General features: G+C 44.2%; 2 protein-coding genes across 2 annotated transcripts in view; both read right to left on the bottom strand.

Moving 5' to 3' along the window:
* Positions 1–1,928, bottom strand: part of agt (angiotensinogen) — a 20,356-nt gene extending 18,428 nt beyond the window's left edge. Inside the window, exon 1 of the mRNA XM_061837132.1 lies at positions 1,833–1,928. The gene's annotated coding sequence lies outside the window, so the exon portion shown is untranslated. The remainder of the gene's footprint in view (positions 1–1,832) is intronic.
* Positions 953–13,050, bottom strand: ikzf5 (IKAROS family zinc finger 5). The gene is made up of 4 exons (XM_061837134.1): positions 13,023–13,050; positions 4,210–4,370; positions 3,077–3,250; positions 953–2,685 (listed from the first exon to the last, which is right to left on the bottom strand). The coding sequence occupies exons 1-4, from the start codon at positions 13,043–13,045 to the stop codon at positions 1,790–1,792; spliced, it is 1,254 nt and encodes a 417-aa protein (XP_061693118.1). The 5' UTR covers positions 13,046–13,050; the 3' UTR covers positions 953–1,789.

Here is a 13,050-nt window from a genome sequence, read left to right as displayed (position 1 = left end):
CAATGCGAAAATTGAATAAAGTCAGCTGGACTCTGGGTTGGTGAAGTCCTTTCGCCATGAATCCCAAAGACCTCTTCAGTTCTAAATTTGAGGTCCCCTTAGGTTGTTTCGTATTGCCTGGCGCGTCGTTCTGCATAACAAACGGTTGTTGGAAGACACCAACAAGAAATCATCACCTAAAATTTGGAACTGAAAAAGCTTTTGGATTAAAGGTGAAATATCTTGAACAACCCAGAAGATGCCAGAAAAATTGGTTACAATCTTAAAAAAAAAAAAAAAATCGGTATGTGTGTACCAAGCTGGAATAATTGTTTTTTTTTTTTTACACCAAACATCAAATGACCACTTAGAATACAATATGTAGTACGTATTTAAGGAAAAAAAAAGCACCAGGCTCAGTGGGATACATTTTGGGAAACGGTTCCCAGTACGGTTGTAAGGCCATGGGGACACTTGAAGTGACTTCAGACGATAGCAAGTTCAGCGAGTGCTATGTCACTAAAAGGAAAGGTCAATTCTTTTGGTGACCCCTGGTGAGGTGTATTCGGGTACTACAGTACACAAAGAAAGTGAAAAGCAAGTTAAAATACAGCCGACACCCGAGCTGCTGGGTGGGCATTAGTAGCATTGCCCCAGAGGCCCACTCGGTGTCTTGTGGTGCAGCTGGAATTTACTCCAAGGAGTCGTAGCAGCATTGTGGAAGGAATGATTTTGGCAAAATACACGAGATACTTCAGATTCTTTCCTATTTCACTCACAAAAGTTCAAAGGTCAGGCACTGCAAAATACTGGCATCATTTTAACACCACGTCACTTTGAACAACGTCGTCTGACTGAGGCAACCTTTTAGGTTCAGGAGAGTTGAGGCTACATCCATAAATATTAAGTTAAAAAAAAAATCTCCTTCATGGTTGGATTGTTTAATTTATATGCTAAAAAGTAAAAAAAAAAAAAAAAAAAAAGAGTTGGGAGAAGTATTTTTTTTCCATGGATAAGTTACAATATTATGAGATATTTTTCCCACAGAAAATGTTTGCACAATAATGCTTGTTTATGAAAATAATTACCAATTTACTGCAATATTTGATCCACACCAAAATGTATATTTTCATTTTTAAAAATTCTTACCTTTCTCATTTTATGAGAAACTTATTTTATTTTAATCGATCTTTATCTCTGGTGAAATTTGAACTTCTAAACTTGTTAGATAGTGAATAAATTTTCGTTGTGTATTTTTAATCATCGTATTTTAAAGACTTTTATGATGTTTTAAAATGTGGTGTTTCTCAATCTTTTTAGTTTATACCGGAGATATTCAGATTCATTGTTTTTATATAAATTTTTTTTACTGTATTTGTGTTATATTGCACTTTCCTATTATGTATGAGTTGATTCTTGTCATATTATAGATTATATTTTTAATATTAAATCTTGTTTCTCATGCTACAACTTTAATCTTGTAAAATGCTAACATTTTTTTGGAATATTGTGACAATATATGTGTAATCTGCAAGACATTTTATGTGTAAAATCTCAATTTTTTTGCTGTAGTTAATGTCGTAATATTGCAACTTTTTCCCCAGTAAAATGAAATAAATTTTAAAAACTATGAATCGTAGCGTTACATAAGTGGCGCTATGACTCCTTCCGCTTGTGAAAAATGTTGAGCGATCATGGACAAGGGTACCATCTGAATTCTGACATCTTTCTGGAAGGATCGATGCTACATCAAGGCCAAGGGAGGAGAAAAAAAAAATAAATAGAACTCCTGTAAAGTTCTGAAAAATTGTCACTTGTGCTGACCGCGAGCAAAATGGCAGGCGAAGTCGTACTTGCTCCTGCACTTGTGGCCGCAGATGTTGCACTGGAATGGCTTCTCGTAGCCGTGGCAGCCCATGTGGATGGTGTAGAGGATGTTGTCGGGGAAGTAGATGTCGCAGTGCTGGCAGAGATGCGGCACGCGGCGGGGGTCGCGCAGGGGGGCCGACTGGCCGGGGGCCGGCGTGCCGGGCTGGCTGTTGGACACGCTCGGGGTGCTGGTGCGGCCGCTGTGTTCGCTGCAGGGTCCGCCTGCGGAGCTGCAGTTGCTGAGTGGAGGGGGGGCGCGCGGTTCGGGGGTGACCGGGGAGGAGGAGGAGGCGGGTGGGTGCTGGATCAGGAGGGGCTTCTCATCCGCGACGGATTCAGTTTCTGGGGACCCGGGAGGCTGGAACAAAGAAGGGAGGCTGGCACGCTGGCCGGCCAGGACAGAGAGCTGGTTGAGGGGGTTGTCCATGATCAGGTTGGAATGATGGAAAGTTTGAGCGTCCTCCTCGCCCGCGCCGTCGTCATCAACCCCCCGCGGAAGTTCACGGGAGCAGTCGTCGACGTCGTCGTCGGCCCCAGGCGCCATCACGGAAGGAGAGCACGAGGCGATGAGGAGGCGGCGGCCGTAGCTGATGGACCCGGCTTTTTTCTGCAGCACGCTCAGCATCTTCTTGTGGGACAGCGAGCGGGCGTCCTTCTTCGGGACCAGCTTGTGGCGCCGGCGGCGGTGGTGCGACAGGTTGCTGCGGTCGCTGCAGCGGAAGGAGCACAGCTCGCACTTGTACGGCTTCTCGCCCGTGTGAGAGCGCATGTGGGCCTCCAGGTGGCGCTCGTAGGCCGAGGCGAACGGGCACATGTGGCAGCGGTGAGGTTTCTCTCCTGGTGGATTGAGCAAACAGGCGTATAGCCAGAGGTGGGTGGGCAGTAATCTGCGACATTTATTCCGTTATATTGCATTTTGTAATCAACTTGTGGGAAAAAAAAATAACAGTTGAATATATAAAGCTGTAATATAATTTGCCTGTAACAAAAGACGTTGAACCTGCAGCATCTTAAGAAGTGTAGATCAAGCTAGTAGGGCTTTGCATAAATCAGCAAGAAGTTACTCCCAGTTTCAAAATGCTTTTGCGTGATATCACGCAATTGTTTATAAATCATTAATAAATACCAAATAAACAACAATGTTATCAAAAAACCATTCTTGCAACAATTTAATGCAAAATATTTTTTCACCCAATTATTTGGTTAATCTAATAGTGACAAGCCATACCTGTGTGCATTCGAATGTGCTCGACTAGTCTCGCCGTGCCTCGGGTGGCGTAGTTGCAGTACAGGCACTTGAGTTTGCCGTCAAACGTCCTCTCAAAACCGTCCACCAACAACGCCGAGCTGTCGTCAAGGCTCATGTCCACCGTCGGGTGATCCAGCCCATTCTGACTGCATTCTGCAGACGGAGCGATATAAACTCAGGTATCGGCAAACTCACCGACTCCAAAATATTTCTGTAGAACCAAACTATGGATTATAACTATTGTAATTTCCGACCTATAGGCCCACGACCTTTTTCACACGCATTCAACTCTGCGGTTTATGTGGTGATGCAGCTAATTTGTGCATTTTTTTCTAACGGCCGCAAGGGGGGCACTTGAGCATAAAAGGTCAGTGTGAGACCGGTGGAATATATGTGCCGAGGAAGTGATTTTTACCTGTGTTTTTTTTTTTTTAACTCGCCCTATTAGTGCCACGCTAGCGAGTTGCTGCTGTGTTACGACCGTGTTACCGCCGCATCTCAGTGATTTAGGTATATTTTTTTTTAACCGGCCCTGTCAGTGCTGTGCTACCGTGTTGCTACTGTGTAGCTGCCACGGCTGTTTTTTTTTACCGGTATGTTGTTTCATTTTTATTTTTTACCAGCCCTGTTCCTGCTACCGTGTTGTTGGTATGTTAAGATAAGGTAATAAAACTTTGAAAACTTATTCTGTGGACCATTTTTCTTTCTAAATATCTCGTGTTTCAATGTGGGCACTTGCAGCTTTTACACGGCTGCGCTGCATGTATGTACCAAATGATATTTCCTTCACAAAAGTACTGGGTGAGGCTTATAACCAGGTGCGCTCTGTAGGCCGGGAATTATGGAATTATTTGCTGAAAAGCACACATCCATGTTTTGTGTCATTTTGTAGCTAATTTTCAGGCTTGATATTGGCAAAAGAGAAGGTTTCGTGAAAATATGTAAGGGTAGGACAGAAAAAAAAGTGAATAGCATGCCGTGAATAGGGGGCGATTCCTATATGCGTATTTTGATATTCCGAGGCCCTGCGAATAGCTAGGGTTCACTGTTACATGATTGATCGTCATCAAAACCTTGACTCATGGAAAAGAAAAAAAAAGGCTCAATGTTACCAGCCGGTAGTTCATCCGCCTCCTTGACGCCGCTGACGGAGCCTGATATCATGTTGACATGCTGGGTCTGCTGGCTCAGATACTCCTGGAAATCCTTCACGAAGTCCAGCGTGTCTGGCTTTTCCTCGCCCATTGAAAGCAAGGAATGGAAAGATCCAACACTGCAACATTTTCATAAGTGTAGACTATTTTAAAATGTTTGCAAACAATAGACGACAGGCTGCTTCAAGGCGGCAGTAAGGTGGGGATCTACAGCTAACCTGAACTGAGAATTATGACAAAAATGTACCCTGTTAGATGAACCTTTAATCTTTTTTTCCAATTATTTCAGAATAATAATGCAAATGAATCCTGAAAACGTCACGTGGATATCGAATGTCTCTCAATGATAATGTTAACTGTCTAAATGTCCACTCCATTTATCTTTTTAAATCAATTTACGTATTGAAAAAATAAAGTCCTGCCGGCGTTCCTCTCTCTTGCTAGTTACATAGCATAAGTGCTTTTTTTTTTTTTTTTTTTACCGACATCTCACAAATTCAAACCGCGGTGGTCGAAAAGAAGGTAAAATTCATAATCAATCATCAAGGCTCTTATCCTGTTTTCTTAATCGCAATGCCTTGGCAAAATTACAGAGGTTTATGTTATGACTGCCACCCGGAAGTGCGTGACGTCACAACGAGAAGCTCATTAATATGTTATTATAGAAAAATTTCTGGTTGACGACACGACTAATTAATCTGGAGGTTACTACCACCTACAGAATGACTGAACCAATGCAAATGAAATTAATCATTTGCAAACTACGCCGCAAACTCCTGAAAATGTTTATGTACTTACATCCGTTATATTTGCTTATGTGAAAAATCCAGGCCAGTGATGAAAACGAACGGCGAACACATGCAGTACGTCCAGTGGGCGAGTGCTACTCATCCCTTCGCATCACCGCCATGTTGACGGGGGGTACATTCGTTGCCAGCTAACGTTAGCATCGGGCTAAAACAAGCATTATTTTGTCAGCGGGAGGGCCGGTTTCTTCGCGACAGCGCCATTGTCACGCTTCCCTTACGAGTCCGGGTCCACTTTCCTCAAATATCCCCGCTGTCATTTGTATTTACGCGCGGTCCTCCAGCTATATTTTACGCTAAGAGCCTAGCATGCTAAATCAAAACAAGACTACCAAGAGGGGTGAAAGTTCACTAAGTTGTGCATCGAGTAAAAACGTCCGACCACCACACAAATAGTCCTCAAAGAACAGTTCCTATAACAAGAAAAAAAAATAGCCAATGCAAGTTCAACGTCAACCCGTAAACATCCATCCATTTTCTGAGCCGCTTATCCTCACGAGGGTCACGGGAGTGCTGGAGCCTTTCCCAGCTGTCAACGGGCAGGAAGCGGGGTTACACCCTGAACTGGTTGCCAGCCAATCAATCGCACGGCACATGGAGACAAACAGTCGCACTCACAATCACACCTATGGGCAATTTAGAGCGTCCAATTAATGGTGCATGTTTTTGGAATGTGGGAGGAAACTGGATTGCCCGGAGCAAACCCACGCTGGCAAGGGGACAACAGGCAAACTCCACACAGGCAGGCCGGGATTTGAACCCCAGTCCTCAGAACTGTGAACCCAACGCTCTACAGCTGCTCCACGTTACCGCCCAATCCATGAACGCTAATCTTTTATTTTATAAATATACTACGTCCCTAGAGGTTATTTTTTCCCCCGATATTTTTATACAATCTTTATTGAAAACATTCAATTTACGAGCAAATAAAAACAGAAACAGGCAATAGTCATTCATGAATATAATCAAAAAAGATCCACAGGGATACAAAAAATGAAGTATATATATTTTAATTGCTTTTAGTATTTAAATTTAAATATTTTACTCGCGTGTTGCCTTTTTTTCCTTTTCAAAAAGTTAAAAACATGTTTTTGAATGACAACATTCGGATTTGCGAATCCAAGAACAATTCCTTTGTTTAAGTTTTGTTGCTATCATTATTGAAGAAGCCAAACAATATAATTTCCCAATGAGCCGTGACGTCAGAGTCAATATTATCAATCAAAAACTGGGATAAACATTTAAGAATTTGTTCGTGTAGGGGTAAAAAAAAAAAAACACGATAAAAGAGACACATAACAGTCGACTGTCGGTGATTAATTCTTTACGAGGCAAATATATATATATATTTAAAAAATGAACCAAACATTTTAAATGGCAGTTTTCTTTACATGTGGTTACAACAACTGTACACAAGATGGTGCACATGTGTTAGTGGTGAAACATCAAGTCCGACTCCACAAGTACTTCCTCCCTTGCCAAATGTGCACGGGACACTCTTTGGGAGCAACTCGGTGATCAATATTGATCCATGATATGACACCGATCACCAGCATGCATATTCACGCGCTGTCGGGAGACATCTTAGCAGCCAATTAGCGTCGGCTCCCAACAGCCTGTCTGCACTTCTGTTGTTTTATTGCAATTTAATTATGCACAGGTTTCCAGCGGGCCCCGGATCCTGTTGAATAATTTACATGCAGACAAAATGATTTGCGCGCGAGGAGACGCCCAACCTGCTCCCATTTTGCTCAATACGCAGAATATGCTACTGGATTTATGAATATGTCGTACCGTGGAAGCTAAAAACTCAAAACAACACAAAATTGAGATTTTTCTTCTGGTGGTAGCTTAATTGCAAGACTTCAAGCACGATTATATTGTCTCCTACCTCCACTCAAGCCGCACGGCGGAGCAACTGTTTAGGGCGTTGCTCTCACAATTCTGAGGTCTGGGGTTCAAATCCCAGCCCTGCCTGTGTGGAGTTTGCGTGTTCTCCCCGTGCTCTGCGATTGGCTGGCAACCGGTTCAGGGTGTGCCCCGCCTCCTGCCTGATGACAGCTGGAATAGGCTCCACAGCACTCCTGAGACCCTTGTGGGGATAAGTGGCTCAGAAAATGGATGGATGGACTGCTGCTGTTTGGTTTTGCAGTCATTTTTACACCTTTTGCCCCCAGCAGCACGATCTGATTATATATTTCAATTTGTAGAGATTCTCCTGACCTTGGGGAACCTCCTGTACATTTTGTTTGCATTTAAAATTGAAAGAAATATACATCAAAGATTAACAATTCATCGACATAACAATTTTGAAAGACTATTTCCTGTAGAAAAATGTTTGAGCGCCTCTTAGACATGTTGCTGAGCCTGGGAGGTCCCTGGAGTTTTTGTTAGTATTTTTAAAGCAAACTTGTGTATTGTTTAAGGATTAAATGAACAAATAAATAATCCACCTTTTTTCTAAGGCGCTTATCCTCACAAGGGTCGCGGGGAGTGCTGGAGACTATCCCAGCTGTCAACGGGTTGGAGGCGGGGTATACCCTGAACTGGTCGCCACCCAATCGCAGGGCACATGCAGACAAACAGCCGCATTCACAATCACACCTACGGACAATTTAGCCTCCAATTAATGTGCATGCTTTTGGGATGTGGGAGGAAACCAGAGTACCTGGAGAAAACCCACACAGGCACGGGAAGAACATGCAAACCCCACACAGGCAGGGCCCGGATTGAACCCGGTCCTCAGAACTGTGAGGCCAACGCTTTACCAGCTGATCCACCATGCCGCCTTAATAAACTTATGCTTGAAGATCTTTAACCGAGTTACTGGAGTATGTATTATTCCAAATTTTGACACCAACTCCAAAAATTGATGATCGTACTCTATGATTCTAACGATAGAAAAATTCCGATATTCCTCTCGCTCCACTATGAAGTAATCATTTTGCAGCGCACTGTGGAGATGAATTAAGATTTAGAATCTCTTAAACTTGCCATTTTGCAACGGCGCGGCTCTTCAACCATGCCAGCTCCGCGGCGCCACCTGTGGTCGAGGAGGCCGCCTCGCCGTCCACTTGAGTCCCATTGAAACCAGCGCAATGAAAAGGCTCCGCCGCGGCTCTTAACCCGCTCGATCCGTGGGCCGCGCACGAGGCCTCTCTTTTTGCGCCTCAAATTGGAATCAAATTTGCAAAAGGCAGCTCCTTGAAGACGCGGCGTCATTTTTGTCGGACTCATTGGAAGATTACCTGCGTGTGAAAGCGTTTTAATCCCAGACAAGTGTGGCCATAGTAAGGGACGACGTGCAGAAAAGGTGAAGGGGGGATTAGATAGAAAGAGTGTTTCTTTGGGAGTCACCACATGGAGCATTTGAACAAGAGCTGAGTGTGTGTGTCGGCATAAAGGAGGTATATATGAAGCTTTTCTTTCCTCTCACCACTTAATTTCCTCGCAAGCGCGCCTCACAGCTTTGTCATGAATGTAATTGCCGCCTTTGATGAGCGCGCGATTATCTGGATCACACTTACATGGGCAAACAAGACGGCCCCCTCCCCGATTTAACTCCGCAACGACCCCCCCCTCCCCCCAACCCCCGCTTCCTCTTGTCTTCCACATTATGCAGGGAACAAGTGGCTTTTCATAAAGACGGCGTGTCTCCCTTGATTGGCGGGGCTCGGCGCCTGCCACACGTGGACAAAGGAATAGATTAGATGCGATATACGCGCACCAAAAACCCAATTTCCTTGATTAATTTCCTGTGTGAGGGCCCCTCCCCGAAAGGCAAACTTTTATCTCTTGATGGATGCGGCGACTCAACGGACAGACGGACGTTTTATTGACCTTAGTTTGACCGCGGCCGTCTGGTCCTTAAGGCGGCGGAGAGAAGAAACGTTCCACTTGAGTAACGCGCCGCACGACGGGCTTATTTTTCTTTCGAAACAGCCTCGGGTGAACGGCGTCTTTCCGTATTCCCTCGGCCCGTCGACGCTGACTGACTGACACGAGAGCGCTAAACAGCCATTTGATAATAGCGGCGGTGAATAGATATGATGGGATTTTATGAGGCATTGCGCGATAAAGCCGCCGTCACCCAGGAACTGTTCGTCTTGACTGCCTGATTACACTTTTCAAGCACCACTTGACAAACTAACACACGCGCACACCAGTAAGAGTGATTCCTTCCAATATTGCACCTTCGACTGAAATATCGGCAACAATTTGATGTGCTGTCACAAGTGACAAATTATACTATTACTCCCGAGATAGATTCTCAAAATGGATTCACGGCCATTTCAGTCTTAAAAAAACAAAAAAACAAAAAAAAACCCAAGATGGATTTCTAATCAATTAATTTGATTATGAGCCAAGACAAGACCGCTATTGAGCTCTTTTGTTCACTCTCAGAATTCAGTGGCAATCTGGACTCGTGGTGAGCACAACTCCCTCACAGTTACAAGGTTTGCGGTCAGAATCTCACATCAGGCCACACTTCCGCTGTGAAGTTCTCGTCCGGCTTTCTCCCACGTTCCAAAAAGGTTCAGCGAAGACTCTAAATTGTCCACAGGTGACAATGTGAATGGTTGCCTATGGAGGTGCAACAATTAATAGATGAATCAGCTAAAAATGGACTGCAAATTTATTCGCCAATCTTATGATAATCGATTACCATAATTTTCCGACCTATAAGCCGCGACTTTTTTTTTAACACGCTTTCAACCCTGCGTTTTACGCAATGATGCAGCTAATTTGTGCATTTTTTTTTTTTTTTTTAACGGCCGCAAGGGGGCACTCGAGCAGAAAAGGTAAGTGAGACCGGTGGAATATACGTGCCGAGGAAGTGACTTTTACCGGTCCGGCACTGTTAGCGCTGCGCTACCGCGTTACTGCCGTGTCTCAGTGATTTTTACCGGTATGTTTTTTTTAACAGTCCCTGTTAGCGCGGTGTTAGTGTTAGCGCAGCGGCACTAGTTTTAGCATTAGCGTTAGTGCAGCGGCACTAGTGTTAAATTCTCTGTATACTGTCTGTAAATATCTCGTGTTTCAATGTGGGCACTTGAGGCTTTTACAGAGCTGCGGCATATGTATGTATGTACCAAAAGGTATTTCCTTTACAAATGTGCTTGGTGAGGCTTATAACCAGGTGCGCTCTGTAGGCCGGGAATTATGGTAATCGGTCCGAGCCATCGGTAAACTGCCAACATCTGGTTTTACTTTCAAAAACAACACCTGTGTGGGTTTCCTCCGGGCACTCCGGTTTATTCCCGCATCCCAAAAACATGCAGTAATTGGAGACTCTAAATTGACCCTAGGTGTGATTGCGAGGTAGGTTGTGCCCTGTGATTGGCTGGCAACCAGTTCAGGGTGTGCCCCGCCTCTCACCCACAAGCCAACTGGGATAGGCTGCAGCCCGCCAGCTACCCTTATAAGGACAAGCGTGATAGAAAATGGATGAACAGATGGATATCTCAACTCGATAATCACACTTTGGAGGCCTGACGGACGCCATTTTTGTCTTCGCTTGACTGTGAAAGCTTTATGTCGGCCACAAACAGGTCGCCATCCGGAACCAGTCACCGCACAAAAAAGAAAAAAAAAAAAAGAACCGGCCAATATTTTTTACCCAAGTGGCATTTTTGGAGTATTTATTCGACGCCCCGGCAACCAAAAGCGGCGGCTACAAATAAAGAAGATAGCACTGGCGCTATTGACCGCTCAGCGACTCGAAATGAAGTGTCCGGCGGTGAGTTATCGTGGTCAAACGTCATTTGTGCGGTGGAAAAGTGCCGTCATTTTTTTTTTTTTTTGCAACCCCTCACCGCGCGACCCCCGCCCATAGTACTACCGCCCCCGAATGCTCGCCACTCTGTGGCAGTAGCTCATCATCCTGACTGATGCGTCTGAATGCACAGTTGCCCTAAAAGCAGCGTCGCGCTCACACCTCGACGGGGCCCGTAATGGATGAGCCTGTCGTGCTGACGATAATATAGTGCGTCCACTAGCCCGTCCTCACACGCCGTCATGTGAACAACTCCTGTGTGGGTCTCTCTCGCTTCACCTTCACCACAGCAAACGAGAACCGATTTTTGTTTGCCGTCATTTATGGATCATCCCGGCCTGGTCCTCGAATGATTTCACATCAACTCCAGAGAATTCAAATCATATGTCGTCGGAATGTTCGCAACCCAGACGACAGCTAAATTTCGCTGTGACTTGGCTGGCGACCAATCCAGGGTTCGGTCTGCCGCCCGCCCAACGTCAGCTGGGAGAGGCTCCAGCTCATCAATCAAGTTTTATCGTCAGTTTTATCTTATTCAGGAATTTGGGGGATTAATTATGTTTTTTTTTAAGTGGAAATATAATGGCCGTCGAGTATTTGCACATTTTTGCTGTTAACGCTCCATCGCACGAATAGTCGAGGTCCACTATATTTCACGTATACTGTATACTCCCTTATGTCTTTCATATCATAAGAGATGAATGCCCCTAATTACGATGCAAAAGATTTCGAATGTATCGAACAAAAATCCAAAGTCGACCTAATGTGAGTTAAAGTTTGAGATTAATGAGGCCTCCGTTCTCCCGAGATTATTGATCGAACACAATCTGACCGGGAATGATTTCCCAGGCTTCCCCCGCTGTAATATTAGCAATGCATCAACATCACAAAAGAAAAACGCTCCCGTGTCCTTGGAGCACCCGCAGCTTGAAAATGAGCCCCGCTCTCCTTATGGTTCTGTTCGAGCGCGTATTGAGTCAGTGGTGTCAAATTGGCAGAACAGGAGCCCCCCATTTATTGAATTCTTGGTTAATTCACAAAAATTCACGAGGTCTTAGTCATTGAGGCTATTTTTTTTTTAAAGGTAGTGTTAAATTGCCATCTGTAAATTTGTTTTCAAAGGAAAAAGTATGAAATTCCTCAGCAACGGCAACACAGCTGATTTACAGCCACCCGTGACGCAAAACTAGCCGCGGTTCCGGGTTCATGTCTGGCCCTCCTGCAGGCATCGTTAGGCAGATGATGATGGGACCTAGTTGGGCCATAATGGGAGGGTTGACTGACCCTTGACCCTCCCACTATCGATCCACTGGCCGTGACCAGCTGGGCCTCCCCGAACCCAGTCAGCTGGAGAGGTGTTTAAAAGCCAACGCCCAGGTGCCCGTCCACTAGGCCACACGCTCATTAATTACATCATTTACCTGTGACAGTGACAAACCTGCCCGGCCACGCCGCACTTTATTAGGGTTTTAGTACAAGTCCTGGACCAAAACGGTTTTAAAAACAGATCGCTTCCCCATTCTGGGGGTGAGAAAAGATTAACATACAACAACATTTTGAGAAAATCAGCCTGAACTGAATTCTGACTAAGGCTGTCCCCATCTCATCTTTTAAGAATCGATTCTCCTATTGATTAATGGTCGAATATTTGAATAAAAATCACCCCGCACCCCCACAATTATTCTTGTTTATTTTATTCTCACCGATGAGAGATGACTTCAATTCTTAAACTGGATATGTTGGTAAGAAGTGTATGGTGTAAATTTGCTGTACAGAATTTGAGATAGCAAAATGCTAAATAGTTAGCAATCGCGAGTAGCATTAGCATGCTAGCGATTACCATTTTAGGTCAAAGAACACTGACTATTATTCAGCTCACTCATAAATCATCGTATATGTATATTTATATATCTAAGAGTATCTTACCACGATTATTCTTGTTTATTTTATCTTCACCGATGAGTGATAACTTCAATTCTTAAACTGCATATGTTGGTACGGCGTGTATATTGTAAATTTGCTGTACGGAATTTGAGATAGCAAAATGCTAAATAGTTAGCAATCGCGAGTAGCATTAACATGCTAGCGATTACCATTTTAGGTCAAAGAACACTGAGTATTATTCAGCTCACTCATAAATCATCATATATGCATATTATATATCCATGAGTATCTTAAAAATCACTCACCCCTCTGTCCTTTTTTGTGTCATGATGG

This window comes from Syngnathoides biaculeatus, chromosome 12 (genome assembly GCF_019802595.1).
Source record: "Syngnathoides biaculeatus isolate LvHL_M chromosome 12, ASM1980259v1, whole genome shotgun sequence".
NCBI lineage: Eukaryota > Metazoa > Chordata > Actinopteri > Syngnathiformes > Syngnathidae > Syngnathoides > Syngnathoides biaculeatus.
This window is presented reverse-complemented; position numbering and strand designations above follow the sequence as displayed.

Excerpts from the sequence above, each read along its gene's own strand:
- ikzf5 (XM_061837134.1), bottom strand. The coding sequence starts at position 13,045 with ATGACACAAAAAAGGACAGAGGG. Across the intron at positions 3,251-4,209 it reads GGCGGATGAACTACCGGCTG|AATGCAGTCAGAATGGGCTG; the intron begins GTAACATTGAGC and ends CTCCGTCTGCAG. Across the intron at positions 2,686-3,076 it reads GCACATTCGAATGCACACAG|GAGAGAAACCTCACCGCTGC; the intron begins GTATGGCTTGTC and ends TCAATCCACCAG.